Consider the following 27,028-nt stretch of genomic DNA (forward strand, 5'->3'; position numbering starts at 1 on the left):
GCGAGTTAGAAAGAAAGGTCTGCCTGTTAGGATTAAAGATAGATGGAAAGTTTTAGATGTGTATTCATTGTGCAAATCTTGAAAACCCAACTGGGTTGTGGCCCTTGAGAACCGTGATTGCCCAACCCTGCAACCCAGCTGGGATGAGATGTCAACACCCACCCAGCTAGACCTAGAATGGTTCTCACGGCACTGGTAGTTAGGCTTTGCCAGAAGGATGCAAGGATGTGGTCTCCCTGTTGGGTTTAAAAGGTCTTTAGGGTGAGTTCTAAAGAACAGAGAGCTTTCAGGATCACTAGTTTGACTTTGGGAAAGAAGGCTGTCAGAGGGGACCATGTGGGCCTCTAACCTCAGAATAACTTCTACAAACAGGAGAGAGGGGAAAGAGTATTGCTGCTAGCTAGGAAGCAAAGTTGCTTACCTGTAACAGGGGAATGCAGCCATACTTGCTGGTGAAGTCCTCTGACTGAGCCTGTGTGCCGCTGCGCTCTCCTAGGTATAAGGTTTTTTTTACCTACTAATCATGTGCAAACACCTTGCTTACTGAGCTCCTCCCCTTGCTTAGTCAGTAATGTTACTAGCTAAGAAAAAGGTCTTATTGTGGGGATGGTGGGCAGGCAAGTGTTGCTGCATTACCCTGATGTCTACGGAGAGCCCCTGTTACAGGTAAGCAACTTTGCTTTCTCTGAAGACAAGCAGGGGAAATGCAGGCACACTTGTTGATGAGTCCCTAGCTTCAAGCAGAAATGGGAGGAAATAAATTATAGCGCAAATAAATTGCGGAGGTCCAAACTGAATATCTTGCACTGAACTCTGGTCCAAACAATAGTACTTAGTAAAGGTATGAACTGAGGGCCAAGCTGTTGCTTTGCAGATATCTCGAATTGGGACTGATTTCAAGTTTGCAATTGAGGAAGCTGTTGCTCATACTTGATGTACTCAAATCTGTCCAGGAGACAGGTAAGCTCGAGTATGGCAAAAAGAGATGCAATGAGCAATCCACGAGGATATTGTCTGTTTAGATACTGAGTTGTCTTGCGTAGCTGACTTGAAGGAGACAAAAAGCTGATTAGTGTTGTGGATAGCTGCAGTTCTGTCAAGGTAGAAAAATAATGCTCTCCCGCAGTCCCAATGTGTGTAGACTTTGCTCTGCTGAAGCGTGCAGAGGGGGAAAAATGATGGTAAGGTTATTGATTGATATGAAAACCTGTAACAGCTTTTGGAAGAAATTGTGGGTGAGTTTGCATGAGCATTTTATTGGGGAAAAATTGAAGATATGGCTAATAGATGACTAGTGCTTGCAATAGTGAGGTTAATCAACTGGTCCAAAACAATACTGAAGTCCCAAGCTGGAGGTGGAGTTCAAAGTGGAGGTCGAAGGTTATTGAGACCTCAAAGAAACCGAGAAACCAGCAGATTTTGTGAAATTGGCTTCCCATCTACAAGGTGATGGTACGCAGAGATGGCTGAAAGATGGAAACGTACAAAATCGGTCTTAAGGCCCAAATCTGATAAGTGCAGCAAGTATGCTAAAATGTGATTGTTCAGGCAGCAAAAAGGATCTTGAGCTTGGGAGCGTGCCCAGATAAAAACATTTATTTCAGGATATTTGGGAGCCATTAACAAAATACTGTAAAGATTGAATAGCATTTTTCCCCATGTGGTACCATAGCAAGGGACATGGTCATGTGACCTAAAAGGCGCAGAATTTCAAGCGCTGGAAGAACGGGAGATTGTCACATCTGGTTTGCTAGAGTGATTATTGTTTGATGACTTTCTACTGGAAGATAGGCTCTTGCAGTGACCGTATCGAGACGAGCCCCAATAAACGTGAGACCACGGCGGAACGCGACCTAGGGTTGATCATTAGTGAGGACATGAAGGTTGCCAATCAAGTGGAGAAGGCTTCCTCCAGGGCAAGACAAATGATGGGGTGTATCCGCAGAGGTTTCGTCAGCAGAAGACCTGAAGTTATGATGCCGTTGTACAGAGCCATGGTGAGGCCTCACTTGGAGTACTGTGTTCAGTTTTAGAGACTACACTACCGAAAGGACGTGCTGAGGATCGAGTCGGTTCAGCGAACGACCACCAGGATGGTCTTGGGGCTCAAGGATCTCACGTATGAAGAAAGATTTAAAAAATTGCGGCTGTACTCACTTGAGGAAAGAAGAGAACGGGGAGATATGATTGAAACATATAAGTACATCATGGGATGCATCGAGTCAGAAGATTATATCTTCTGGCTCATGGGACCCTCGACCACCAAAGGGCATCCGCTGAAGATCAGAGGAGGGAAGTTTCATGGCGACTCCAGGAAGTACTTCTTCACCGAAAGAGTAGTAGATCATTGGAACAGACTCCCACTCCAGGTGATAAAGGCCAGCAGCGTGACGGATTTTAAGAGAAAATGGGATACTCACGTGGGATCTTTAAGGGAGTAAATTCAGGGGAGGGGATACTTGGAATGGGCAGACTTGGTGGGCTATAGCCCTTTTCTGCTTCTTTTTTTCTATGTTTCTAACAAACTGGTTGAAGCTTTGATTTGTCAAAATTGATTATGAAACCCATAACTTGCAGAGAATGCACTGTGGTCTGAATGGTAAGAAGCAACTGCTCCCTGGAGTGTGCTACTAGGTGCTGATGAGGCTCTTTTGAACCTGGGCATGGCAGCCTATTAAAAAATGGACAGCTATGTGGTAGAATGGCCATCATGAAAAATAAAATAGCCATTATATTTTCCTCTCATTGCTCTGGATTTACTAGTCAGGGTTTAGAAACATAGAAATAGACGGCAGATAAGGGCCACGGCCCATCAAGTCTGCCTACTCCAGTGACCCTCCCTATCTATCTTTGCAGATAGATCCCACATGTCTATCCCATCTGGCCTTAAAATCTGGCACACTTCTGGCCTCAATAACCTGAAGTGGAAGACTATTCCAGCGATCAACCACCCTTTCAGTGAAGAAGAACTTCCTAGTGTCACTGTGCAGTTTCCCGCCCCTGATTTTCCACGAATGCCCCCTTGTTGCCGCGGGACCCTTGAAGAAGAAGACGTCTTCTTCCACCTCGATGCGGCCCGTGAGATACTTGAATGTCTCGATCATATCTCCCCTCTCTCGACGTTCTTCGAGTGAGTAGAGCTGCAATTTCCCTAACCGCTCCTCGTACGGGAGCTCCTTGTGTCCCGAGACCATCCTGGTGGCCATTCTCTGGACCGATTCCAATCTCAGCACATCCTTGCGGTAATGCGGCCTCCAGAATTGCACACAGTACTCCAGGTGCGGTCTCACCATGGATCTATACAGTGGCATAATGACTTCAGGTTTACGGCTGACGAAACTCCTGCGTATGCAACCTATGATTTGCCTTGCTTTGGATGAAGCTTGCTCCACTTGGTTTGCAGACTTCATGTCTTCCCTGACAATCACCCCTAAGTCTCTTTCTGCTTCAGTTCTTGTCAGGATCTCGCCATTTAGGGTGTAAATCTTGCATGGATTTTGGTTTCCCAGGTGCATGACTTTGCATTTTTTGGCATTGAAACTGAGTTGCCAGGACCTAGACCAGTGCTCCAGCAGAAGTAAGTCATGCATCATATCGTCTGCCATTGCTTTTTTGTCTGTTGTGCTTTTGCTCACTACATTGCTCAGTTTGGCATCATCGGCGAATAATGTTATTCTACCTCGGAGCCCTTCTGTCAAGTCTCTTATATAGATGTTGAACAAGATTGGGCCCAGGACAGAGCCTTGTGGCACTCCACTTATCACCTCCGACATTTCGGAGGGGGTGCCATTCACCACCACCCTCTGAAGCCTACCTCCAAGCCAGTTCCCAACCCATTTGGTTAATGTGTCGCCCAAACCTAAAGAACTCATCTTGCTCAGCAACCTGCGGTGTGGCACGCTATCAAATGCTTTGCTGAAATCCAGGTAGACGATGTCCAGGGACTCACCAACATCCAGCTTCCTTGTCACTCAGTCAAAGAAGCTGATCAGATTGGATTGGCAGGATCTCCCCTTAGTAAATCCATGTTGGCGGGGATCCTGTAGATTCTCCTCGTCCATGATCCTATCCAATTGACGTTTGATTAGGGTTTCCATTAGTTTGCTCACTATTGAAGTGAGACTCACTGGTCTGTAGTTTGCCATCTCCATCCTGGAGCCTTTCTTGTGTAGTGGAATGACGTTAGCCGTCTTCCAGTCCATTGGGACGTTACCTGTACTAAGGGAGAGATTGAAGAGCGCGGATAGCGGTTCCGCCAAGACATCACCCAACTCCCTGAGTACCCTAGGGTGTAGGTTGTCAGGCCCCATTGCCTTGTTGACCTTGATTTTTGACAGCTCGCAGTAGTCGCTGCTGGGTGTAAATTTGAAATTACTAAACGGGTCTACTGATTTAATCCTTGTCTGTGGCTGAGGGCCGATTCCCGGCGCCTTGCGGGTGAAGACTGAACAGAAGTATTCATTTAACAGTTGGGCTTTTTCCGAGTCCGTCTCTACATAGTCTCCGTCTGGTTTTCTGAGACGTACTATCCCGCCCGAGTTCTTTTTTCTGTCACTGATATACCTGAAGAAGGATTTATCTCCCTTCTGGATGTTCTTTGCTAGAGACTCCTCCATGCGGAATTTGGCCTCCCTAACTGCCACTTTGACGGCTCTTGACTTGGTCAGATAATCTACTCTGGAGTCCTGTGTCCCTGATTGTTTGTAAGAGATGAATGCTTTTTTCTTCTCTTTGATGAGGTCCGAGATCTCCGTAGAGAACCACTGTGGCTTGTCGTTCCTACTCCGTTTGCTTACTGATTTAACATAGCGGTTTGTTGCTTCCTGTATGGTGGTTTTCAAAGTTGACCACATTTCTTCCACGCTGTCGGTATCTGCTTGGATTTGTAGCGCCTGGTGAATGAAGTCTCCCATGTCTTGGAAGTTTGTGTCCTTGAACTTGAGAACCTTGGTCAGTGTGGTAGATTTCGTAAAACCTTTCCTGAGATTGAACCATATCATATTGTGGTCACTGGAGGCCAAAGTTTCACCCACGGAGACCTCTGTGATACTTTCTCCATTGGTAAGTACCAGGTCCAAAATTGCCTTATCCCTTGTTGGCTCAAATACCAGTTGCCTGAGTCCTGCTCCATTTAAAGAGTTTAATAGCTTCCTGCTGCTGCCGGAAGCAGAGGAAAGTATGTCCCAATCCACATCAGGCATGTTGAAGTCACCTACCAATACTGTGTCCCCCCACAAGGTGATATTCTCTATATCTCCGATTAATTCCATATCTAGGTCTTCTTGATGTCTTGGGGGTCTGTATACTACTCTAAGATACAGGCATTTGTCCTTCCCTCTGGCCAAATTTACCCAAAGGGATTCCCCAGTGTACTGTATATCTGTGATTCTGGTGACCTTAATGTCATCTTTAGTATATAATGCTACCCCACCTCCTATTTTGCCCTCCCTGTCCCGACGAAGCAAGTTGTAACATGGTATGACCATGTCCCACCCGTGGGAGTCTATCCAAGGGCAAAGGAGGAGGGTTTAAATGACTAGATAAAATTATAATTGGAGAAGCCAGAACACAAACCAGATAAGACAAACGGGATAATATATTGACCTAAATATGTGTTTTGTGCTGAGGTCACTGGAAACAGGAGTAGGCCTTCTCTCATGTCACTAGAATTAATATATAAGCTCTGTTGAAGACCAGAGAAGATACACACAGGCTGTAGCTTAGTTTTATGAAGTCCCATTGTTTCAATGTGTGCCCAGTCTGGTATCCAGAGACCTGCAGAACAGATAATGTTTTGGCTTTTGACCTGGTTGCTATAGAGATGGACTTTTCTTCTTACTACAGAGATTACATTCCAGGGGAGGTGGTTCCCTCTCCTTTTTTTGCAAGGTAAAGTTAGAAATGCTAATTGGATATACAAAATGATGAATTAAATTTTAGTAAACTAATAACATAGGGACTTTCATATTTAAGGGTTCAGATTGAAATATAATTGCCTCTAACAATTGTACTGGAGGATGCAAATAGGAAAATGTAGGGTTTGTGGGAGTGGATTGGCCACTCCCCTTTTCTTTCACTGAGACACGGGATTTTCAGTGCATGCTCTTAAATGACTCAGTAACATTGGAGCAGTAGTTTGACTCTTAAACAGAAATGATTTAAAGCTGTGTGAATGGATAATTTTTCCTCTGTAAGTATATTGTAATACTTTTTCCTGGTTTCTTCTGTACCTTTTCTTTATTAGATAAGCTTGTATTAAAATGTAACTTTCAAGAATTTTTGTGTGAGGGGGACGGACACTCCCCCAATATGCATGCAAGCGCCTTATATGGTATCAAGTATTCATGACCAATTAGATGCAGGCAGTAAAATGTCGTCATGTATTAGGTATATTTAAGTGAACCTAGCAGAACAGAATTTTGAGGACGTTATGTCAGGGAAGTTGCATTTACACTCTCTGACTTGTAATGTTTCTCCATTGTACAAATGAAACAGGACTGTCTGTTGACTTTTAATAAAACAATATTTTATCTGAAATATTTGTACAATTATCATCATGTCAGTGCACCTATGGGCAGGGTAGAACCAAAACTCTACTCAGAGCCAATCATCTAGGTAAGGAAATACCACGTGGTATTGTCTCCTCAAGTCGACTGCTACCATCGCCAAACACTTTGTGAAAAATCGGGGTGCTGATGATAGGCTGAAAGGTAGAACTTTGTAATGGTAATGGTTGTTGAGGAACATAAATTGTAGAAATTTCCAGTGGGAAGGATGAATGGGGATGTGAGTATATGCATCTTTGAGGTCCAAGGCGGCTAACCAATCGTCTTTCCTGAGAAGTGGGAGTATTGCTGAAAGTGAAATCATCCAGAATTTCTCTGTTTTGAGGTAAGCTTTTAAGGGGCAAAGGTTGAGTATAGGTTGAAGATCTTGCTTCTTCTTGGGAATGAGGAAAAATCTGGAATAGAATCTCTGGTAATGTTTCTGTTTGGGAACCTCTTCAATAGCGTTGTTCTGTAGCAACAGGGAGATCTCTTCTGCCAGCTGATGTGATGATATGGAACACTGGATGGTGGAGGAAGATGAGCGTGGGGGTGGTCGATGAAGCCGTCTGCGCAATGTGTGGCGGCGGCAAAAAGGGCAAACAGAATGCTTGGAATGATAAAGAAGGGGATCACGAACAGATCGGAGAGGATTATCATGCAGCTGTACCGGGTCATGGTGTGCCCTCACCTGGAGTACTGCGTCCAGCACAGGTCACCATACATGAAGAAGGACACGGTACTACTCAAAAGGGTCCAGAGAAGAGCGACTAAGGTTAAGGGGCTTGAGGAGTTGCCATACAGCGAAAGATTCGAGAAATTGAGCCTCTTCTCTCTCGAACAGAGGAGAATGAGAGGGGACATGATTGAAACATTCAAGGTACTGAAGGGAATAGACTTAGTAGATAAGGGCAGGTTGTTCACCCTCTCCAAGGTAGGGAGAACGAGAGGCACTCTCTAAAATTGAAAGGGGATAAATTCCGTATGAACATAAGGAAGTTCTTCTTCACCCAGAGAGTGGAAGAAAACTGGAACACTCTTCCGGAGTCTGTCATAGGGGAAAACACCCTCCAGGGATTCAAGACAAAGTTAGACAAGTTCCTGCTGAACCGGAACGTACGCAGGTAGGGCTAGGCTCAGTTAGGGCGCTGGTCTTTGACCAGAGAGCCACCGCGTGAGTGGACGGCTGGGCACGATGGACCATGGGTTTGACCCAGCAGCGGCAATTCTTATGTTCTTAGAAGTTTAGGGAGTATCCTTGAGAAAAGATAAAACCCAATTGTCTGTGGTGATTTTCTGTCATGCTGAGAAAAAATGGGTTAGCCCCAACACACACACACACACACACACACACACACACACACACAAAGATAGAGAGTCAAAAACTAGGAGCAGGTTTAAGTGGAGGGAGTTGAGGACCCGAAGGCTGCTTGCAGTCTCTTGAACGTTGTTTTTGAGCCTATGAATAAGGTTGGGATCTCAGAGAAGTAGCTCTGGTATAAGGAGTAAAATGCCTCTGAGGATAATATTGTTGAAAAAATTGTTGATGGTATGATCTACGATAAGATGAAGCAGTGGAATACCTGCAAAAAGGCTAGGACTGATCTTGAGAATGTGCTGAAAGCTCTTGCATGGCTGTGGAATCTTCCCTGAGTTGTGTGACTGTAGCTTTCACTTTCTCACCAAAAAAGACTATCTCCCAATCAGGGGCATCTGCCAATCAGTCATAAAGATCTACTCTAAGGTCCGAGGCTTTGAGCCAGGCTGTGTGGCGAGCCGCAATGGCAACTGCTGCAGTTCTAGAACTCATGTCTTAGGCATCATAGTTAGTTTTAATTAAATGGTACTTGGGCTTTTGTAATGCCGTGTGGAGATTTGGAATTTTCTCAGGAGGAGTGTCCAATTGTTGCAAAATAAAGTGTAAAAAATGCAGAATTTGCAATTGATAGGCCATGATTTTTCATGTTAGCATGTAGCCTGATAGACTTTGCATCCGATTGAGTCCAGGAAACGATAATCTTTCCCTGGAGGTGAATTGAGACTTTGAGGATTTAGACTTATAAAGAGATGACTCAGATACCATGGAGTAATGTGATAGTTGTAAATCATATCCAGGTGCCTTTTCAACACTGTATTTTATCTCTAGGCACCTGGAAGCAGTGGAAACTGATTGGGATTTCTGACAGATAGCAAACTGAAGATCTCGGAGTTTCTGATGTAAAGGAAGTGCGATAAATCCTTTTGAAGGAATTTGGCAGGATTTAAGGATTGTTTGAAAATCCTTTTTATCTGCCGGAGTAGCAGTCTGGTTGAGACTTTGAAGAGTAGAAATCTTTTGGAGGAATTTGGGATAAGAATATTCCTCAGTTTGGTCTGGTTTCAGTGATTGCTGCACTTGGGAAGGAAGGGGGTGTCTGTATGCATTGAACTTTATGCCTGTAGAGAAACTGCTGGCAGTAACTGAGGCACAGAAAACATCTTAGGGGATATGATGTCCTCATAAAGTTAGGCTGGAGAAACTGGCTTTTTTGCCTAAGTTGCTTAGAAGAATTCAAAAAATTACCTGTAGAGTCCTGTGCTGTGGCAGGAGAGGGCTGCAAAGCAAAAACAGTGCCCATGGGAGGCCTCCCAGACTTTTCCTTTTAACATGCAGCAGTTGCGGGCTGTTTTTGGGAGCCTCAAACTGCCTTCGAGGAAGCTGGTGAAGGAGGTGTTTTACAGGTCTCCACCACCGGCTGTTTTTTCTTATTATCGCTGGTTGCAAGTGCCATTTTTGTTTTTTCTAATGGCTGCGGCAATGGTGAGTTTGTTCCTTTCTCTGGCAGTACCGAACCTGGGCCCTGAGGGGGAGGAGCAAGTGATAATGATTGTGGCTTTGGGGATTTCCCGGTGCCATTGGTGTGAAGCACCGCTGCAAGGTAGGTGCCTTCTATCAGTGAGAGGAATCTTTGCAATCCTAGCGACCGCTGGGTTAAAACGGCAAGAATTTGCCGTTAAGCAAAAAATACAAAGCCGTTCTCTTTTGTTGTTTATTATTATTTTTTGTTTCAGTGAAGGCTGAAGAGAAAGAAAAATTTGGGGGACACTCGTTATGAAGTATCTTTTTTTTTTTTTTTTTTTTTTAAATAAAAGAACAAGGAAATAAAAGGGTCCTTCTCTAATGAGTCAGGTTTTTTCTTTTTTTCCTAAAGAGGCAAGGAAAGAGGAGAGCTGCGATCTGCGAGGAGCTGCATTGGGCAAAAAAAATGTTTCTGGGGCCGCACAAATGCGCAAACGCTACAGCAAGACAGAGGAGGGAGCCGGCAAGACAGTAAACACCCGGGGGCAGCAGAGGAAAATCGCCCTCAATCGGGGCCACACAAAATACTTCACGGGGCCGCAGGTTGGACACCCCTGATTTAAGCACTCATTTTCAGCCAAAACATTTGCTTAAACCTAGGCAAACAGAAAATTTAGCTTCCTAGATTAAGTGCTCAGAACTTAGTAAATTAGTGTCATCAGTCTTATCAATAAATATTATAAGCAAGCAGGTGTTAGCATCGCCACAAGTTATGATTCAGACAATTCAATTTTCTGTCAGATGGTCAAGTCCAGCACCATTACCTGAACATGTGCAACCCTGTAATGACAGCCAAGAGCCAGCTCCAGACCTCCTCCTAGAGCTACACCTTCAATAGCAGCCACCACAGGCTTCTTGTTGCTCTCAATCAAATCGGTTAACAGTAACAAATGGGGACCTCGTTTCTGTGAAGGCTTATTAAACTCTCTGATATCAGCACCTGAACAATAAAAATAATTTGAAAAAAAAGAAAAAAGTGCTAATAAATTAAAGCATAAACTGTAATTTTAGAGAAAAGGGGAAAAGAACAAATGGTTGGGGGAACATGATTACAAAATTTCAGTTGCTGACCTAAAGCTGGAAGGAAAAAAACAGTGAATAAAACAATCACTGAATTACCATGAATATTCTGTTGTCACAGTCATCCCAGAGAATGGCCTCTCTTTGACTCTTTTCCCTTAATGACAAATAAATCATCTGCCAGTGTGTTGGCAGGTATAGAGTGCAAGCAAAGGATTCTGGGATATTATATTAAAACAACCTGATTCTTGTTGACTCTGGGAATGTTAGTGAAAATAGACTGAATGGCTCCTGCCCATTCAGTCTAGCAAAAGACCTTTTACTCAAAATGCCTCTGCAAGCAGACTAAATGACCCCTCTAAGACCAGTACTTAAGATTAACAAAAAACCTCTTGCCTAGTACTTGGGAGTATCCTGCAAAGCCCTGTACTTTCAAAAGATATGATAAAAAGTCAGGTGCTCCTTGTCAACTGAGGGCCATTGTTTCAAACAAATACCATATTGTGACATAGAGAGATACTGGAAAATATGTTAAGACTAGTACTTAAGGTCAACAAAAGTCTTTTGGGCTTGGTGCTTGGACAAACAAAAGGAATACAGCCAGATAGTAGAAGATAGGTTTCAAACCCCCTGCCTCCTCTTCTCTCTTCCTCCGTCAGCCTTTCACACCTATACAGCTACCATTCAGAAACACAGGACATTCGTTCATACATACACTCTCTGCTCTCTCTCACACATATATTCTGACCCCCCAATCTCACTCATTCAGACAGGACATAGATACATACACACTGAGGCTGCTTTGCAGCCAATATATGTTCTATATTTGTAATAAGCCTATTCTTATATGCCTTTTTCAAACCAACCCTGGCTGCTGTCTTGTTTGTTTACTTCCCATTACCTCTGAGCCTGAACCTGGGGCCCAAAATAGACTAGACAACACAAAAATACAAAAGATAACAATTGGGGGCTCATCTCAGTTCCTCAAGAGGATCTCTGTCTGGGGAAGTAGATTTTAATTTTCGTATTGCTGTATGCACTAAGTATGATGTATGCTGCATAGACAAGGTGAAATATTGTATGTACACTCAAAAGGCCTTGTATAGCTTTGTTGATTGTCCGATATTGAGGTACAAATCTTCAGTGAGATAGGAATCAAAAGACCTTGTGAATCTTTTCTAAAAATTGTAGTTATAGACTGGAAGACACTTAATTTGGTGTATAGTTCCATGCACGAGGCAGAGTGACACTAGGTAGTAAAAGTTCCAATGTGGGTTTAGACTTGGTGAGATTTGTTGTCAAAGGGCTCTGTATTAATCCTTGATTTTTATTTTTACCTGTGCCAAATGAAATTATATAGGGTGGTTTGCATCTTCTGATCTAGGTTTGTTAGAATGTGTTACATATCACAAAATTTGGTTTAATGTTTGAGCTGCTCAGAAAAGACTGATAGTACCACATCCAAAACAGCCTTGGATTTTCTAAGTTAAACAGTCCCTTATTTCATACACAACACATCTGTCCCTGGTAGCAACTTTACTTTTTGTAATTTTGTCCTTTTAATTCTCGCTTTCCTGTCTTGGTGAAAGTGCCAGTTCAGTCTGGACTGAAAATTACAGTGGACAATTGGGATCTTTTAACACCTGTCTTACTCCCCTTCTCCCCCCATTTTTACTAGGCCACAGTAGATGTTTCTATCGTGGCCCGGAGTGCTACATGCTCCGACGCTCATAGAATTTCTATGAGTGTTAGAGCATTTAGCACCCCAGGCCAAGGTAGAAACCTCTATTGCAGCTTTTTAAAAGAGGGCCTTATATTTTCATGCTAAACTTCTGCCTGTTCCAGATAGTACTCTTTTGGCTCAAAGTGTGGATCTAGGTATGGTCTTTATGCTGGAACCTCTTGCCAAGCATGCTTAACTTCCACTTTTTCTGCCTGTGACTCTAGTCTCTCTTCTTCATAAAAGGGAGCATTTCTACATCCAAGGTCACACACTTAGGTCAATCTATAAAGTAATATAAATAACTCAGGTCCCAGTACCAATAGTTTTCTGCAGCCTCAAATATGGATGCATTTGACTTTAAAGAACTGACAGCAATTGTACAGAAATATTTTGAGAAACGGGGCGGACCATACAAGGGTCAGAGCCAATGGTAGGACATTCAAAAACAAATGGTAAACCATTATCAAGAATTCAGAAAAAAAAAAATAAAAGAAAGTGCCTTTTCATCCAGGGCATATGTAGGAGACATATTAGCATGAGACAGGAAAATACTGAACTGGCCACTCAGTGTAATCAATAAGGGCCTCTTCTATCAAACTGCGCTAAGCTGCGCTGATGGCCTGCACTGCTCCTGACGTTAATAGAGTTCCTATGAGCGTCGGGAGTAGTGCAGGCCATTCAGCGTGGCTCTCTGTGCTAAAAACTGCTAGCGCAGTTTGATAGAAGAGGCCCTTAACCAAGGACTTGGATGAGGCACAGATTAATATCTCAATGTTATGAACCCAAATAGTTCAAACTACAAATTCCTTTTTATATCAGTTAATGAACAATTAGAAGAGGCTAAGGCAGAATTGAAATATTTAAAACAGAGGTCTCCAAAATCCCTCCTCGAGGGCCGAATCCAGTCGGGTTTTCCCCAATGAGTATGCATTGAAAGCAGTACATGCACAAAGATCTCATGCATATTCATTGGGGAAATCCTGAAAATCCGACTGGATTCGGCCCTTGAGGAGGGACTTTGGAGACCCCTGCTTTAAAGACTAAACTGGCCTCACAGGGACAGGTTAACACTTTGCCCTGGTCTGCACCTCCTGCACTTCTACCATATAAGCCATGCAGTCATTTTATAGAGAAACAAAACCATGCCAAAGTGCTTGTAGCTGGGCAGAAAAAAGGTAACAGGCCACAGAATCAGAAACACTTTCTCCCATTGGCAAGTACTAGATCCAGCATCACTCCTTCCCTCATGGGTTCTGTCACTATTTGCCTGATCAGAGCACTTTGAAAGGCATCCACAATCTCTCTGCTTCTTTCTGATTCCACAGAAAGAACTTTCTAATCCACATCCAGTAGGTTGAAATCACCCAGCAGCAGCACCTCCCTTTTCTTTTCCGGTTTCTGGATATCTGCAACCAGATCTTTATCAATTTGCTGTAATTGTGTTGGAGGTCTGTAGACAACACCCATGTAGCTAAAAGTTCCATCTTCTCTTTTCAAAGTGCTCCATAATTGCTTCTTCCTTTCCCCAGGCCCCCTGAATTTCAGCCACTTGGATATTGTTCTTCATATAGAGTGCTGCTCCTCCACCTTTTCAACCATCCCTGTCCTTCCTAAAAAGATTATGGCCCAGTATGTTTGCGCCCCATTCCAAGGGAATCACTGAACTATGGGCTAGATTCACTAAGCCCACCGATCAAGTCCCGACCACTTAGTGACCCGATTTCCCTCTGACCCGATTCACTAACCTCGTGGCTGATCATCCTCCAATCCGATCTGATCCACGCATGCAAATGAGGGGAAACGACATGTAAAGTAGGCAGGCATAAATTCACTAACAAAAAAATGGAACACCGAGTGTGCTGGCCAATCAACAAAACCACGGGCTCGCTATAAAAAGTAAAAAGTAAGTAAAGAAAAAAAAAAAAAAGGTTGCTGCTCTGTAAGCATGCGCAGACCATCTATAGAAAATCTGCGCATGCGTCGGGATCGTTATTCAGCGATCTGTGCAGTCAGTTGGGGGTGTGATTCCGAGCATCCTCATTTGCATAAGGATGCTTCATGAATCAGCCCCCTGCCCACGGATCGGATCCGATCCATGGGCTTAGTGAACCTAGCCCTATATCTCTGTGATAGGAACAATATCTAAGTCTGTCTCTAACATCAGGGCCTGCAGATCATGAACTTTGTTGCTTAGACTGTGAGTGTTTGTGGTCATTGTTTTCCATCCACCTTTCAGTGGCTATCTCATTTTTTACATAGTTTTTTTTGCGTTGCTAAGAAGTGAATTTCTAAGATTGTTGTTTACATTGCTATCTTTACTATTATGACCTCTTGTCTTTTGCTAGGGGTAGCCACCAGAAATGGCCTGCTTCCGTATGCCACCCCCACCTTCTAGTTTAAAGGCCTAGAAACATATTGCCTAAATTTCTCAGCAAGGATTATTTTTCCTGCAATAGTAAGCAGCAGCCAGTCATTACAATATAGGCTTTTGTTTTTCCATTTATTGCCCCATCCGCCTATATACTTAAAGCCTACTCAATGATACCAGGCTCTGAGCCACATATTGACGTCCTCAGTATTTTGTAATCTTTCCTCTCCGTTTCCATAAGTAGGCAATATTTCTGAAAAGGCTACAGTCTTTATGAAAGATTTTAACCCCTCCCCCAGATCCCAAAAAGCTTTCTGCGCTACAAGTAGGGTATTGTTGGCCAGGTCATTTGTTCACATTTGGATAACATCCAGACACATACACATCATTCAGGTAAAACTTCTTGACTGCCCTTTCCACCGCCCCCCAACCCACTTCTTTCTATCTTCAGTTTCTACACACACACAAATCCTCCCTCTCTCTCTGGGCTCTATCTCTCTCTTGGTTCTTGGCTCTCTCTGCCTCTTCTCTCCATCTCACAATCAGACACACAGTCATGCAGGTAAACCACACACACACAGAAGCAGCTCTCTTAAAAAATATTTTTCTTTACATTAGTAACAAACATATGTATGGTGTATCTTTCTTCTAAGCGTTGCATCTCTGTAATATAAGGTTATTCCTACACAATATATTTTTATGCAACCACTCTTGGCTGTCATTGTCATTAATTTACTTCCTGCTGTATCTCTTTGAGGGAACTGAAACCAGGACCTCTCAGCACCCCCCACAAAAGAATAGTCACAAACACACTTTTAAACACAAAAGATTACATTTTGGGGACATGTCTTTACACTGATGATCCAGGGTGAGACACTTAAAGGGAGGGGGAATTATGAGAGCAAGATTGCTGTCTTACTGCGAGGGAGGGAGCAAGGCACCAGTTCTGGAGAAACAGGCAACTGTGGATGTGAGCTGGAGAAGGGACCAAATGTGTGCGACTTGGCATGTCTGGAACAGGAGGTAAATTTAAAACCTTGAATATTTAAAGATTCTGCAACATTCAATGTGTATATTATGCCATGTTAATCAGTTAACACATAAATAATATTTTTCTAAATTATATTACCAGATGACAGTATACTATAAAAGTGTGACAATCTGCAAAACACACTTTAAAAATGAAAAATATGGGGAAATCCATTTCCAAATTATATTTCCAGATGACAGTACCATAAAAGTGTGACAATCTGCCAAAACACAAATATGAAGAAATCTGTTCCTCAATGGGGCTCATTTTCAGAAAAGATAAACATTCAGTGCAGTGGATTTCAGAGAAGGGAACTCAGGCCCATATCCCACTCTAATATACTTGTGGTGGAAGGTGTGAGTCCACTAAAACTCTACTGTACCATCATGTAGGTGACACCTGCAGGCACAAGGGCTACTGGGGTTTTGTACATTTGGGGCCAGTAGGTTTGGGGTGAATTTTGGAGGGCTCCTCACACAATATAAAGGGCTTATGGCAAGATGTGTATCTGGGACCTTTTAAGCGAAGTTCACTGTAGTGCCCCACTGCTCTATGTGGCTAGTCAACTAAAAATGCTGGCCCCTCCTATATCCCAATGACTTGTTTTATGTGTTTTTCTTTTGGATGTGGGGTTTTTCTTTTCAAAAATGATTCAAAAAGATAGATGCACATCTGGAAAATGGCTATTTTTTTAAAAACAAGATAGATTTTTTTCCAGTTTTGAAAATGGGCATATTTGGTACTGGATTTTTGTGCATCTTCTACAAAATGTCCAAACTCAGATTTGTATGCTACTGTATTTCACAGATATTGTGACTTTATATTCTTATCTTTACATACTTATATATTAAATATTTTTTGGTGATATGCTCAGACCTATAACCCAATAAATAGTGTAGTCACTGCATTGAGTTTAACATGGGGACCATCATTGCAATCACCTGTCCTCCCTGGACATCATATCGAAAATGCCCCTCCAAGTGCTTTTTTTTTTTTTTTGGTACATCCTGGGTTAACTGTTGTGGGAGCTTAACATTCAAATTTACTGGTTAAAAAACAAATCTAATTTAAAACTGTTAGGCTAAGATATCAGACACAAATTTCTCTGCTTTTATTTGCCTGAATTAAATTTTGATAGACTTTCCAGAAAAGGAAATCAGCAGTCCAGGTATCAAATTTTTCAACCCTACAAAGAATGTACAAAGTGAATGCTGCTGGATCCAGCACTCATCCCCACCAGGAGGACTAGATCTATATGGATCCAGCACTATCTTCACCTAGAAGGCTATATTTATAAAGATGCAGTATTAATTCCTGCCAGAAGGGCTGGTGTACATGGATCTAACACTAATTCCAACCTGGAAGGTGGATCCACTTGGATCCAGCATTAAATCTCCCCTGGAGTGTCCAATCCACCTGGATTCAGAACTTATTCCCATCAGAAGGGCTGGATCCAGGCAAATCCCTTCTGGTGTGACACCTGTATCCAGCAGAATCCAGACTTTGGGGTATAAATTATATCAGGACTTGCAGTATCCAGCTTTTTTTGGTAAAAGATAGTGCTAGATCCTGGTGGATCCAGCCCTTCTAGTGTGAATAAATGTAGCCCTCCTGGTCAGGAAACAATGTAGAACAAGCTTTTTTGGTGTAAATAAATGTAGCCCTCATGGTCAGGAAACAATATGACCTCTGTAGAACCAGCCCTTTTGGTGGAACTGATGCTAAATCCAAGTAGATCCAGACTTTCTTTTTGGAACTGTATTTAGATCTACCAGGATCTACTTTGTGCCTTCTTTGTAGGGTTGAATTAGCTTATTAAATCTGATACCTCAACTTCTTTTTCCCTTTCCGGAAAAGTTTCTCAAAATTTAGTTCAGGGGTAACTAAAAGCAGAGAAATACAATCATGTTTCTTTTATTACAATACCCGGTATTATAGGCCAGAGTTTTGAAGGCCTACATTCCTGGCACATATGTTTGACGTGAATTGCGTCTACAGAGCCGCCTAGCTACACCTAAGGTCATTTCCAGTATAAACCATGCCTAATTTGACCTTAAGGCACCTTCAGGTGCCTCTCTAGAAGTGATTACAGTGTCCATTTTTGGAGAAGCCTATGGGTGCCTACATTTTTTAAATTACATGATGCAGTCAATTACTGCACCGATTCAGTGGCGTACCAAGGGGGGGGGCGGTCCGCCTCGGATGCACGGCTTGGGGGGGGTGCACAGCCGGCCAGGTCCTCCTGCCCTTCCTTTCCCCCGGCCCCGCCGCTACAATCCTACCTCCCCTGCCGACAAGAAGTCTTTCCGATGTCAATTCTGACAAAGAAGAAGTAAGTTACGTCGGAAAGGGTGGACCCGGCAGACGCAGTCATTGCGGAACTTTGCCACAACTCCCTGAGTCTGCCAGGTCCACCCTCTCCGAAGTAACTTACTTCTTCCGGAGCAGAGCCAGCAGACGAGTCATCGCAGGATCTAACAGCATGCTGAGTCCACTCCAGAGCAAGTACGTCGGAGTGGGGTGGACTGGCAGCCGGCAGCTACAGTCATCATGGGACCTTGCTGAATGAAGGGAGAGAAAAGGAGCAAGATTGCTGGAATGGAACAGTGGTGGAGGGAAAGAAAGGAGGCAGGGTGGTATGGAAGGGTGGTGCCGATAGAACTGATGTACAGAGAAAGGGGAGAGACATAAGGGGGAAGGATATTGGAGGGAAAGAAAGGGGGCAGATGCTGATTGAAGAGGGATGGAGGCGAGAGAAAGGGCAGACATTGGATGGTAGTGGGGAGCCTATGCTGGATGGAAGTGCAGATGGGAGAGATAAGGGAGCAAATGCAGGAAGGAAATGGAAGGAGAGAAAGAGGGGAGCAGACGCTGGATGGAAGTGGACAGAGAGAGAAGGTACTAGATGGAAGGGTTGGAGAAAGAGGGTACATGATGGAAGGAGGGGATAAATAAAAGGAGGGCACATGATGGGGAGAAAAGGATTGCGTTAGGGAAACACTGGAGGGGTGAGGGAAAGAGGTGGCAAGCTTTAGGTAGACAGTAAAAAAGGACATTGATGAGAGGGTAGTAAGAACGTAATCTAGACAGATGCAGAAAATAAATTGAAAAGGAAAATGAGGGAAAAAAGGGAAAAGGATTGCAGAGGAGAGGTGTGGGAGAGGGAAGGAGAGGAGAGAGATGCCAGACCAATGGGGGTGAAAGGAGAGATGGAAGGGGGAGGCATACAGTTTCTGGAAGGGGCATCGAAGGAGAGAAGATGCCATATAGGGGAAGAGAGACGGCAGACAGTGGATGGAAGGAAGAGAGTTACAAGAAGATGAGGAAAGCAGAAACCACAGAAGATAAAGGTAGAAAAAAATTTTCTATTTATTTATTGCTTTAGGAGACATGTGTCACTGTTTCTGTGGTGCACTGTATACAGAGTCCAGCTTCTTACTGGTTCAATTTAACCTTTGTCTATGTATTTCTATTTTATCCCCCCCTTTTACAAAACTGTGGAGCGTTTTTTAGCACCTGCCGTGGTGGTAGCAGCTCTGATGCTCAGAATTCTATGAGCATCAGAGCTGTTACCACTGTGACTAAAATCCACACTATGTTTTGTAAAAGAGGGAGGGGTTAGTTTGTGATTACATATTCCATACTAGGTGAAGGTGTTTTCTGTGTGTTCGAAAGACATGGTTTTTTGTTAGGATTGACTGCAGGATTGATCTGTACTAGTCTGGCTTGTTTAGTTTTACAATGGGTGTATTGATGTTGTACTGCTCACTGCAGTATGTAAGATGCTGCCTTTTCCTAGGTACTCATGTGTGACATGTGGCTTGTTACTAAAAATCATGTTTTTCGTACAGATGGGGGGGGGGTGTCAAAAAATGATGGGCCCCGGGTGTCACATATGCTAGGTACGCCACTGCACCGATTAACTCTAATTAAGACAATTAAGTCAGAGGGCAGTAGGGCGCCTAACATATGGCGCTATTTAGAGAATTTGGGCCTGAACTTATGTATATTTCATTGATTGTACAGTTCTTCTTTGTGAACCGCCCGGAACTTCTATGGATGGGCGGTATACAAGAATAAAGTTATTATTATTATATGTGCTGGCCTCAAGAGTATGCAGATTTCTGACACACATTCATTTTGGATATTCTTAAAACGAAATAGGCACAAGGGCAGATGTAAATCATTGTAGGCACAAGGACAGATGTAAATCATTGTAGGCACAAGGACAGATGTAAATCATTGTAGCATCTGAACTTTTGAAACAAGACACCTTTTTCAGATGTGAGTAAATCTAGTAAAAATATAATTTATTGAGATACTTGGCTTGCAAAAACAAACAAACAAACAAAAACCTAACTACACCGTATATCCCATATAACAGATACTATGGTACAAGATGAATCTGCGTTATGGGATATAGGATATTTCAAAGAAAAAAAAATAACTTGCAGCACTGTTTACTGTTGCTCATACTTGGAAGGTTATTTATCACATGGACACAAGAAAAAGCAAACCAGTAGGACCTGTAGTGTTTGAACAACTGAATTTGCACTTTAGGGGCAGTCAAAGTTTTGATCCAACACCAGCACTCTACTGGAGAAGGCCAAGAGAGTCTTTGAAAGGGGGAGGAGATACTCGCTGAAAGAAGGGAATGGAGGATCCTGGAATGGTATATAACACTGACTTGTATATTGCTGTGACTGAGTGATGTGATTCAGGTTCATTAAGATTTATCAATAATTTGTACTTGCCATGAAGTGCACCTCCCTTCAACATCCTGCTTTAAGTAAAAATATGCAACTGGAGTCAGGAGGAAGGAATGTGCACATATATTTCATAATGCAAAGTAGGTACAATGTCTTACCTGCACAGAACTTGCCCTTATCCCCACAAATTACAATGGCCTCTACAGCAGAGTCCCTGATTGCTTCTCCCAAAGCCTTCTGCAAAGCCTGAATCAGCGCTGAACTGGTTAATCAGTACATGGAGAGAGAGGGGGAAAAAGGCAAAGTATAACAGGCTAAAAGGCACTTTATAGACATATTTACCAAGTATTAGTCAATCACAAGGGGTAGCCATGGCCTATCTCAAAAGGGACAGAGTACACATGAATTACAGATTTACATATAAAATACTGAGTGGAGTGGGGCGCTTGTGTACTTTAAAAAAAAAAAAAGGACTAGGGGCATGTAATGAAGTTACTAAATAGTAGATTTAAAACAAAACAAGATAAATTATTTCTTCACTCAATGTGTAATTAAACTCTGGAATTTGTTGCCAGATAATGTAATGAAAGCAGTTAGCTTAGCAGGATTTAAAAGAGGTTTTGACTAACTTCCTAAAAGAGAAGTTCATAATCCACTCCTTATTCCCAGGATAAGCAACATAAAATCTGTTTTACTCCTTGGGATCTAGCTAGGTACTTGGGGCATGGGTTGGCCACTGTTGGAAACAGAATACTGGGCTTGATGGACCTGCAGTCTGTGTCAGTAAGGCAGCTCTTATGTTCTTAAAGATATCAGAAGCAAGAGATTTAGTGTCCTTCTTAATTTCTAACTAGAGAATCAGAACCCACTTAAGGGCCTGATTTACTAAGAGTTCCTCCCCCAGGGATCTCTACCTAAAGAGGAAGGAAAACAACCTTGGTAAAAATCAAACCTTAAATATGTATTTCCTCTCCCCCCCCCCCAATAGTCTGCAAAGTTGAAACAACACTTCATGATAGCCATCTAGTCACCTTTCTTGTTGTTATCCTAAAACTATCATTGACATTCTTATTGTGGTTATTAAACTGAGGATTAAAAAAGCTCAACCTGTTTAGTGACAGAACCTTTATTGTAATAGACTGGAAGAACACCTCGAGTGGTGTTAGGTAGAGAATGACACAGGGAAAAAATGTATCATTGTTCCTGCCCCATCCCCATGAGCTTGTCCCCGTGAGATCAGCCTCGTCCCCAACCCACAAACTCGGTCCCATCTCCACCCTGCAAACTGTCAGATCCCATCCACACAAGCCTCGAATAGTTATGATTTTAAACTGAACTTATTTTATTAAAGTACTAGTCTTTAAGCCCGTTACATTAACGGGTGCTAGAATAGAGTGTCTGTCTGTCTGTGTTTCTTTATCTCTCTCTCTTTGGCCGCTATCTGTGTCCTTCTGTCTCACCCCCCCCCCCCTCCGGGCAAAGCTGTCTGCCCCAGCACACACCTCCCACTCAAAGCAGCCCCTTTTCCCTCTCCCTATCTCTCCATGGCCCCTTCTGTCTCCCCCCAGAACACCCCTCCCCCAAAGCAGCCCCCTTTCCCTCTCCCTGTCTCTCCATGGCCCCTTGTCTTCCCCCCAGAGTAAAACTGTCTGTCCCCAGCACACCTCCCCCCCAAAGCACACCCCTTTCCCTCTCCCTATCTCTCCATGGCCCCTTTCCCTCTCCCTCTGGCCCCCTGAATTAATCCCCCTGCTTACCCTCCCTCCATTCCGGCATCTTCTGGCCTGCTCCTCTTCAAAGCAGGCCGCGATCGTGGTGGCCGGCCCCAGCGAACTTCGCAGGCCACTCCCCAACCCGGAAGCATGCTCCCCCCCCCCCGACGCAATCCCGTGCATCAGAGGGAACATGCCACCGAGGCCGGAAAGCGGCCCACGAGGCCCGCCAAAGCCGGCCACGATCGCAGGATGCCCCAAAGAGGAGGATCAGCGGCAGCGACAGCAGCGGTGAGCGAGGGCAGGAGGTATGGTCCAGCTTGCTTCAGGTTGGTGAGGTGAGGGCGGGAGGTCTGTTGAGCTTCCTTTGGGTTGGTGAGGGCGGGAGGAGGGGAGTGGCCAGAGTGATCATTGGCCGGGTTCTAAAATGGAACACGGCCACGGATCACACACCACGGCCGCAGTAATAACGCTTTTTTAAAAGCGCATGCGCCACTAACCTTTTATTATATAGGATAAAAAAAGACTATTCTATGCAATTGTCATTTTATAAACACAAATAATACCGAGCAACGATCAACAAAGCACAGTTACTTACCGTAACAGGTGTTATCCAGGGACAGCAGGCAGATATTCTCACATGTGGGTGACGTCATCCACGGAGCCCCGACGCGGACAGCTTTTCAAGCAAACTTGATTGAAGATTTCAAGTTTGCTAGTGCTGCACCACGCATGTGTGTGCCTTCCTGATCCACTAGAGGGCGCATACCCTCCACATGGTCCTCAGTTCAGATAGCTAGCAAAGAAGCCAACCTCGGGGAGGTGGGCGGGTTGTGAGAATATCTGCCTGCTGTCCCTGGATAACACCTGTTACGGTAAGTAACTGTGCTTTATCCCAGGACAAGCAGGCAGCATATTCTCACATGTGGGTGACCTCCAAGCTAACCAAAAAAGGGACGGAGGGAAGTTGGCAATTCAAGAAAACAGATTAATCAAAACCGACTGGCCCAACCGGCCATCGCTCCTGGACAGAGTATCTAGGCAGTAGTGGGAGGTGAAAGTATGAACCGAAGACCAAGGGGCAGCCTTGCAAATCTCCTCGATAGGCGTCGACCTGAGGAAAGCTACAGAAGCCGCCATCGCTCGGACATATGTCCCGCGACTCGACCATGCAGCGCGAGACCAGCCTGAGCGTAGCAAAAGGAAATACAAGCAGCCAACCAGGGACAAGTTGCGCTTGGAAACTGGGCGTCCCAACCGATTAGGGTCGAGGGACAAAAACAATTGAGGAACCGTCTGAGGAGACTGAGTGCGTTGAAGATAAAAAGCCAACGCCCTCTTACAGTCAAGTGTGTAAAGCGCCACCTCGCCCGGAGGCGAGTGGGGCTGCAGGAAAGAGACCAGAAGAACAATGAAATGAGTGAGAGGAAAGTCCGAAACCACCTTGGGCAAGAACTGGGGTTGAGTACTCAGAACCACCGTGTATGAAAAAATACAGGAAAAGACGGGTCCGCAACCAGAGCTTGCAGCTCACTGACTCGCGAGCAGACGTGAGAGCAACCAGGAATACCACCTGCCAGGTGAAGTAATTCAAAGAGCTCTAGCAATGGAATCAATAGAGGTATCACCAATTGAGTCAGGACCACACAAAGATCCCAAACCACCGGAGGGGCTTTGAGCAGAGGATGTACATTGAATAGATCCTTCATAAAGCGGGAAACCGTCGGATGGACGGAGAGCAGCGTCCCATCAAGCGGCCGATGACAGGCAGCAAAAGCACAGAGGTGGGCTCGAATAGATGTCGATTCGAGACCAGACCGAGACAAATGAAACAGATAAACCAGCACTGAAGGCAAGGAGGCAGAGAGCGGATCCATGCGGTGCTCAGCACACCACGCAGCAAATCAGGACCATTTCTGGGAATAGCATTGCCGAGTGGAGATCTTTCGAGAGGCCTCGAAAACACCTCCACCGACTTGAAACAGAAGGAGGGAGGCACGTTGCGAGGAACTAAGCTGATAAGTGTAGAGACTGCAGATTGGAATGCAATAGAAACCTCAACTTTGAGACAGCAGAGAAGGGAGCAGAGGTAGGAACAGAGGCTCCCTGACATGCTGGAGGAGCAGGGAGAACCGCAGCTGCCAGGGCCACAGAGGAGCCATCAAGATCATGGTGGCGCAGACCGACAGGAGGAGTATCAAAGACCTGAGAATCAGAGTAAAGGAAGGGAACACATAGAGGAACCTGCCCATCCAATCGAGAAGGAAAGCATCCACCTCGATGCGAACCCGGGAGAACATCCTCGAGCAAGATCGAGGCAACCAGTGAGTGAGGGGCAAAGCGAACAGAACTACCTGTGGGGTTCCCCACCAAGCAACCACATGCCGCAGAGTCTGAGAATGGAGCGACCATTCATGCGGCTAAAAAGGGTGACGCAACGTGTCCACCAGACAATGCTGCACACCCCGGAAATACACCGCCCAAAGAAAGAAGTAGCGGTGTAGCGCCCCCTGCCAAAGACGAAGGGCTCCCCTGCAAAGTAACAGGGAACCTTGTACACCCTGGCTTGGTCACAGAATACATCGCCCCCGGGATGACGGGACTCACCAGGACCCCGCAATCCAGCAACCAATAACGAAAATCCTTCACGGCATTGTAAATGGCCCGGAGCTTCAGCAGATTGATGCGGCTGCGACGGTCCGCACCCGACCAAAGAATCCGAGTCCGAAGGCCGTAGTGTTGCGCCCCTAAGCCGATGCCGAGGAGTCCATCGGCAGAACCTTCTGATGCAGGGATACGAAGAGGTGGCCCACCAACGAAACCAGCGCACCACAAAAGCGCTGGGAAGCGGGATCCCTATCCTGCCATCACTGAGATGCTCGGGTGCAGTGGGGAACACGAAGAGGAAACCAGGCGAACATCGGGACATGAACCGTGGAGACCCAAGATCCCAAAGCATCAGCATCAGCTCGGCCGAGGTCGAAAACAGCTGAGTCACCAGCTGACTCAGGCGCAGACAGGCGGCCTGCCGAGGCAGTGGCAGAAAAGACCGGAGGCGGACCGAGGACAGAGGGGCCATCGTCCGGTATAAACAGACAAGGCCCTCTCCCTGAGGTCGAGACAAGAAGGAGCGCAGACAAACTGGGTCCAGGTCCGCCCTGACGGACTCCCGAGACTGGGGCGGACAGAGACTGAAACGCTCCCAGATTAGAAACTAGTGCAGGTCCCGAAGGGCCAGGGCCAGACGTAGCCGGGAGGATGGGAACGCCCAACCGACAGAGGCGAGGCTATTCTCCCAGTGCGTAGACACGGTGACACCCCTCCCGAAGGGAGGGGAGGAATCCCCAGAAGAGAGCAGCCCGGAGGCTATGCGAGAATAGTCAAAAAGACGGCCAGGAGTCGCCGAAGCCGGCGGCTGGACCACAACCCGGAGCTGCTGCAGCTATTGCGACTGCTGCGAAGGAGGCCGAGATAACATAAGAAAGGTATCCGGAGGGCCCCTCCGGAGAAGGAGTCCAAACCACCAAGGCAGAAGGGATTCAGCTGAAGGCGTCCCGATAGGCGAAGGACCGGTCGCGGTCTGAAAAGTGGTTAGTGGCTTCCGCAAGAGAGGCCTCAAGCAACGCAGTACTCACGCAAGGAAAGGTGGTGAGACGATCCTGGAGGGTCGGATCCACAGCCACACTCTGCGCCAAGCGAGATGACGCATGGCGGGAGCAATAGAGCCGGAGTAGGGAGAGAGTCTCCTCCAGGAAACCAAACTCCGCACCACAACCAAATAGGAGCCGGAGACGCCGAGGCACAGAGCCACAGACGAAGTCGAGGCACGAAGCCCCCGTCGAAACCGGGGCGCAAACCCGCAGTCGACGCCGAGGCCCAAAGCCTCAGCCGATGCCGAGGCATAAAGCCCATAACGACGCTGCGGCACCAAGCCCCAGTCGACTCCGAGGCACAAGGCCACAGTCAACCAAAGGGCACAAAGCTCCAAGCGACGCCAAGTCACAAAGCTCCAGTCAACGGCGAGGCACGAAGCCTCGATCGACGCCGAGGCACAGAGCTCCAGCCGACGATGAGGCCCCCAGCCTCAGTCGACGTCGAAGCACAAGCATCAGGCGACGCGGAGCACCCGGCTCAGCCGACGTCGAAGGTACAAAGCATCCATCGATGCCGAGACACCAAGCCCCAGTTGACGTTGAGGCAGAAAACCTCAGACGATGGCGAGGCACAAAGCCTCAGACGATGTCGAGGCACAAGTCTCAGGCGACGTCGAGGCGCACAAGCCTCAGACGCCGGCGCACAAGCCTCCGACGCCGCCGAGGCACAAAGCCGCAGATGCCGCCGAGGCACAAAGCCTCAGACGACGTCGAGGCACAAAGCCTCAGTCGACGTCGAGGCACACAGCCTCAGTCGACGTCGAGGCACACAGCCTCAGTCGACGTCGAGGCACACAGCCTCAGTCGACGTCGAGGCACAAAGCCTCAGTCGACGTCGAGGCACACAGCCTCAGTCGACGTCGAGGCACACAGCCTCAGTCGACGTCGAGGCACAAAGCCCCAGTCGACGTCGAGGCACAAAGCCCCAGTCGACGTCGAGGCACAAAGCCCCAGTCGACGTCGAGGCACAAAGCCCCAGTCGACGTCGAGGCACAAAGCCCCAGTCGACGTCGAGGCACAAAGCCCCAGTCGACGTCGAGGCACAAAGCCCCAGTCGACGTCGAGGCACAAAGCCCCAGTCGACGTCGAGGCACAAAGCCCCAGTCGACGTCGAGGCACAAAGCCCCAGTCGACGTCGAGGCACAAAGCCCCAGACGACGTCGAGGCACAAAGCCCCAGACGACGTCGAGGCACAAAGCCTCAGACGACGTCGAGGCACAAAGCCTCAGACGACGTCGAGGCACAAAGCCTCAGACGACGTCGAGGCACAAAGCCTCAGACGACGTCGAGGCACAAAGCCTCAGACGACGTCGAGGCACAAAGCCTCAGACGACGTCGAGGCACAAAGCCTCAGTCGACGTCGAGGCACAAAGCCTCAGTCGACGTCGAGGCACAAAACCTCAGTCGACGTCGAGGCACAAAGCCTCAG

General features: G+C 45.9%; 1 protein-coding gene across 2 annotated transcripts in view; it reads right to left on the minus strand.

Moving 5' to 3' along the window:
- EHHADH (enoyl-CoA hydratase and 3-hydroxyacyl CoA dehydrogenase) overlaps positions 1–27,028 on the minus strand; it is a 105,243-nt gene that overhangs the window by 73,817 nt on the left and 4,398 nt on the right. For both annotated transcript variants that reach the window (XM_033945547.1, XM_033945548.1), the window contains exons 2-3: positions 20,393–20,496; positions 10,149–10,324 (exon numbers count right to left, since the gene is read on the minus strand). In XM_033945547.1, the coding sequence (XP_033801438.1) occupies positions 10,149–10,324; positions 20,393–20,496 (280 nt within the window). The remainder of the gene's footprint in view (positions 1–10,148; positions 10,325–20,392; positions 20,497–27,028) is intronic.

This window comes from Geotrypetes seraphini, chromosome 5, assembly GCF_902459505.1.
Source record: "Geotrypetes seraphini chromosome 5, aGeoSer1.1, whole genome shotgun sequence".
NCBI lineage: Eukaryota > Metazoa > Chordata > Amphibia > Gymnophiona > Dermophiidae > Geotrypetes > Geotrypetes seraphini.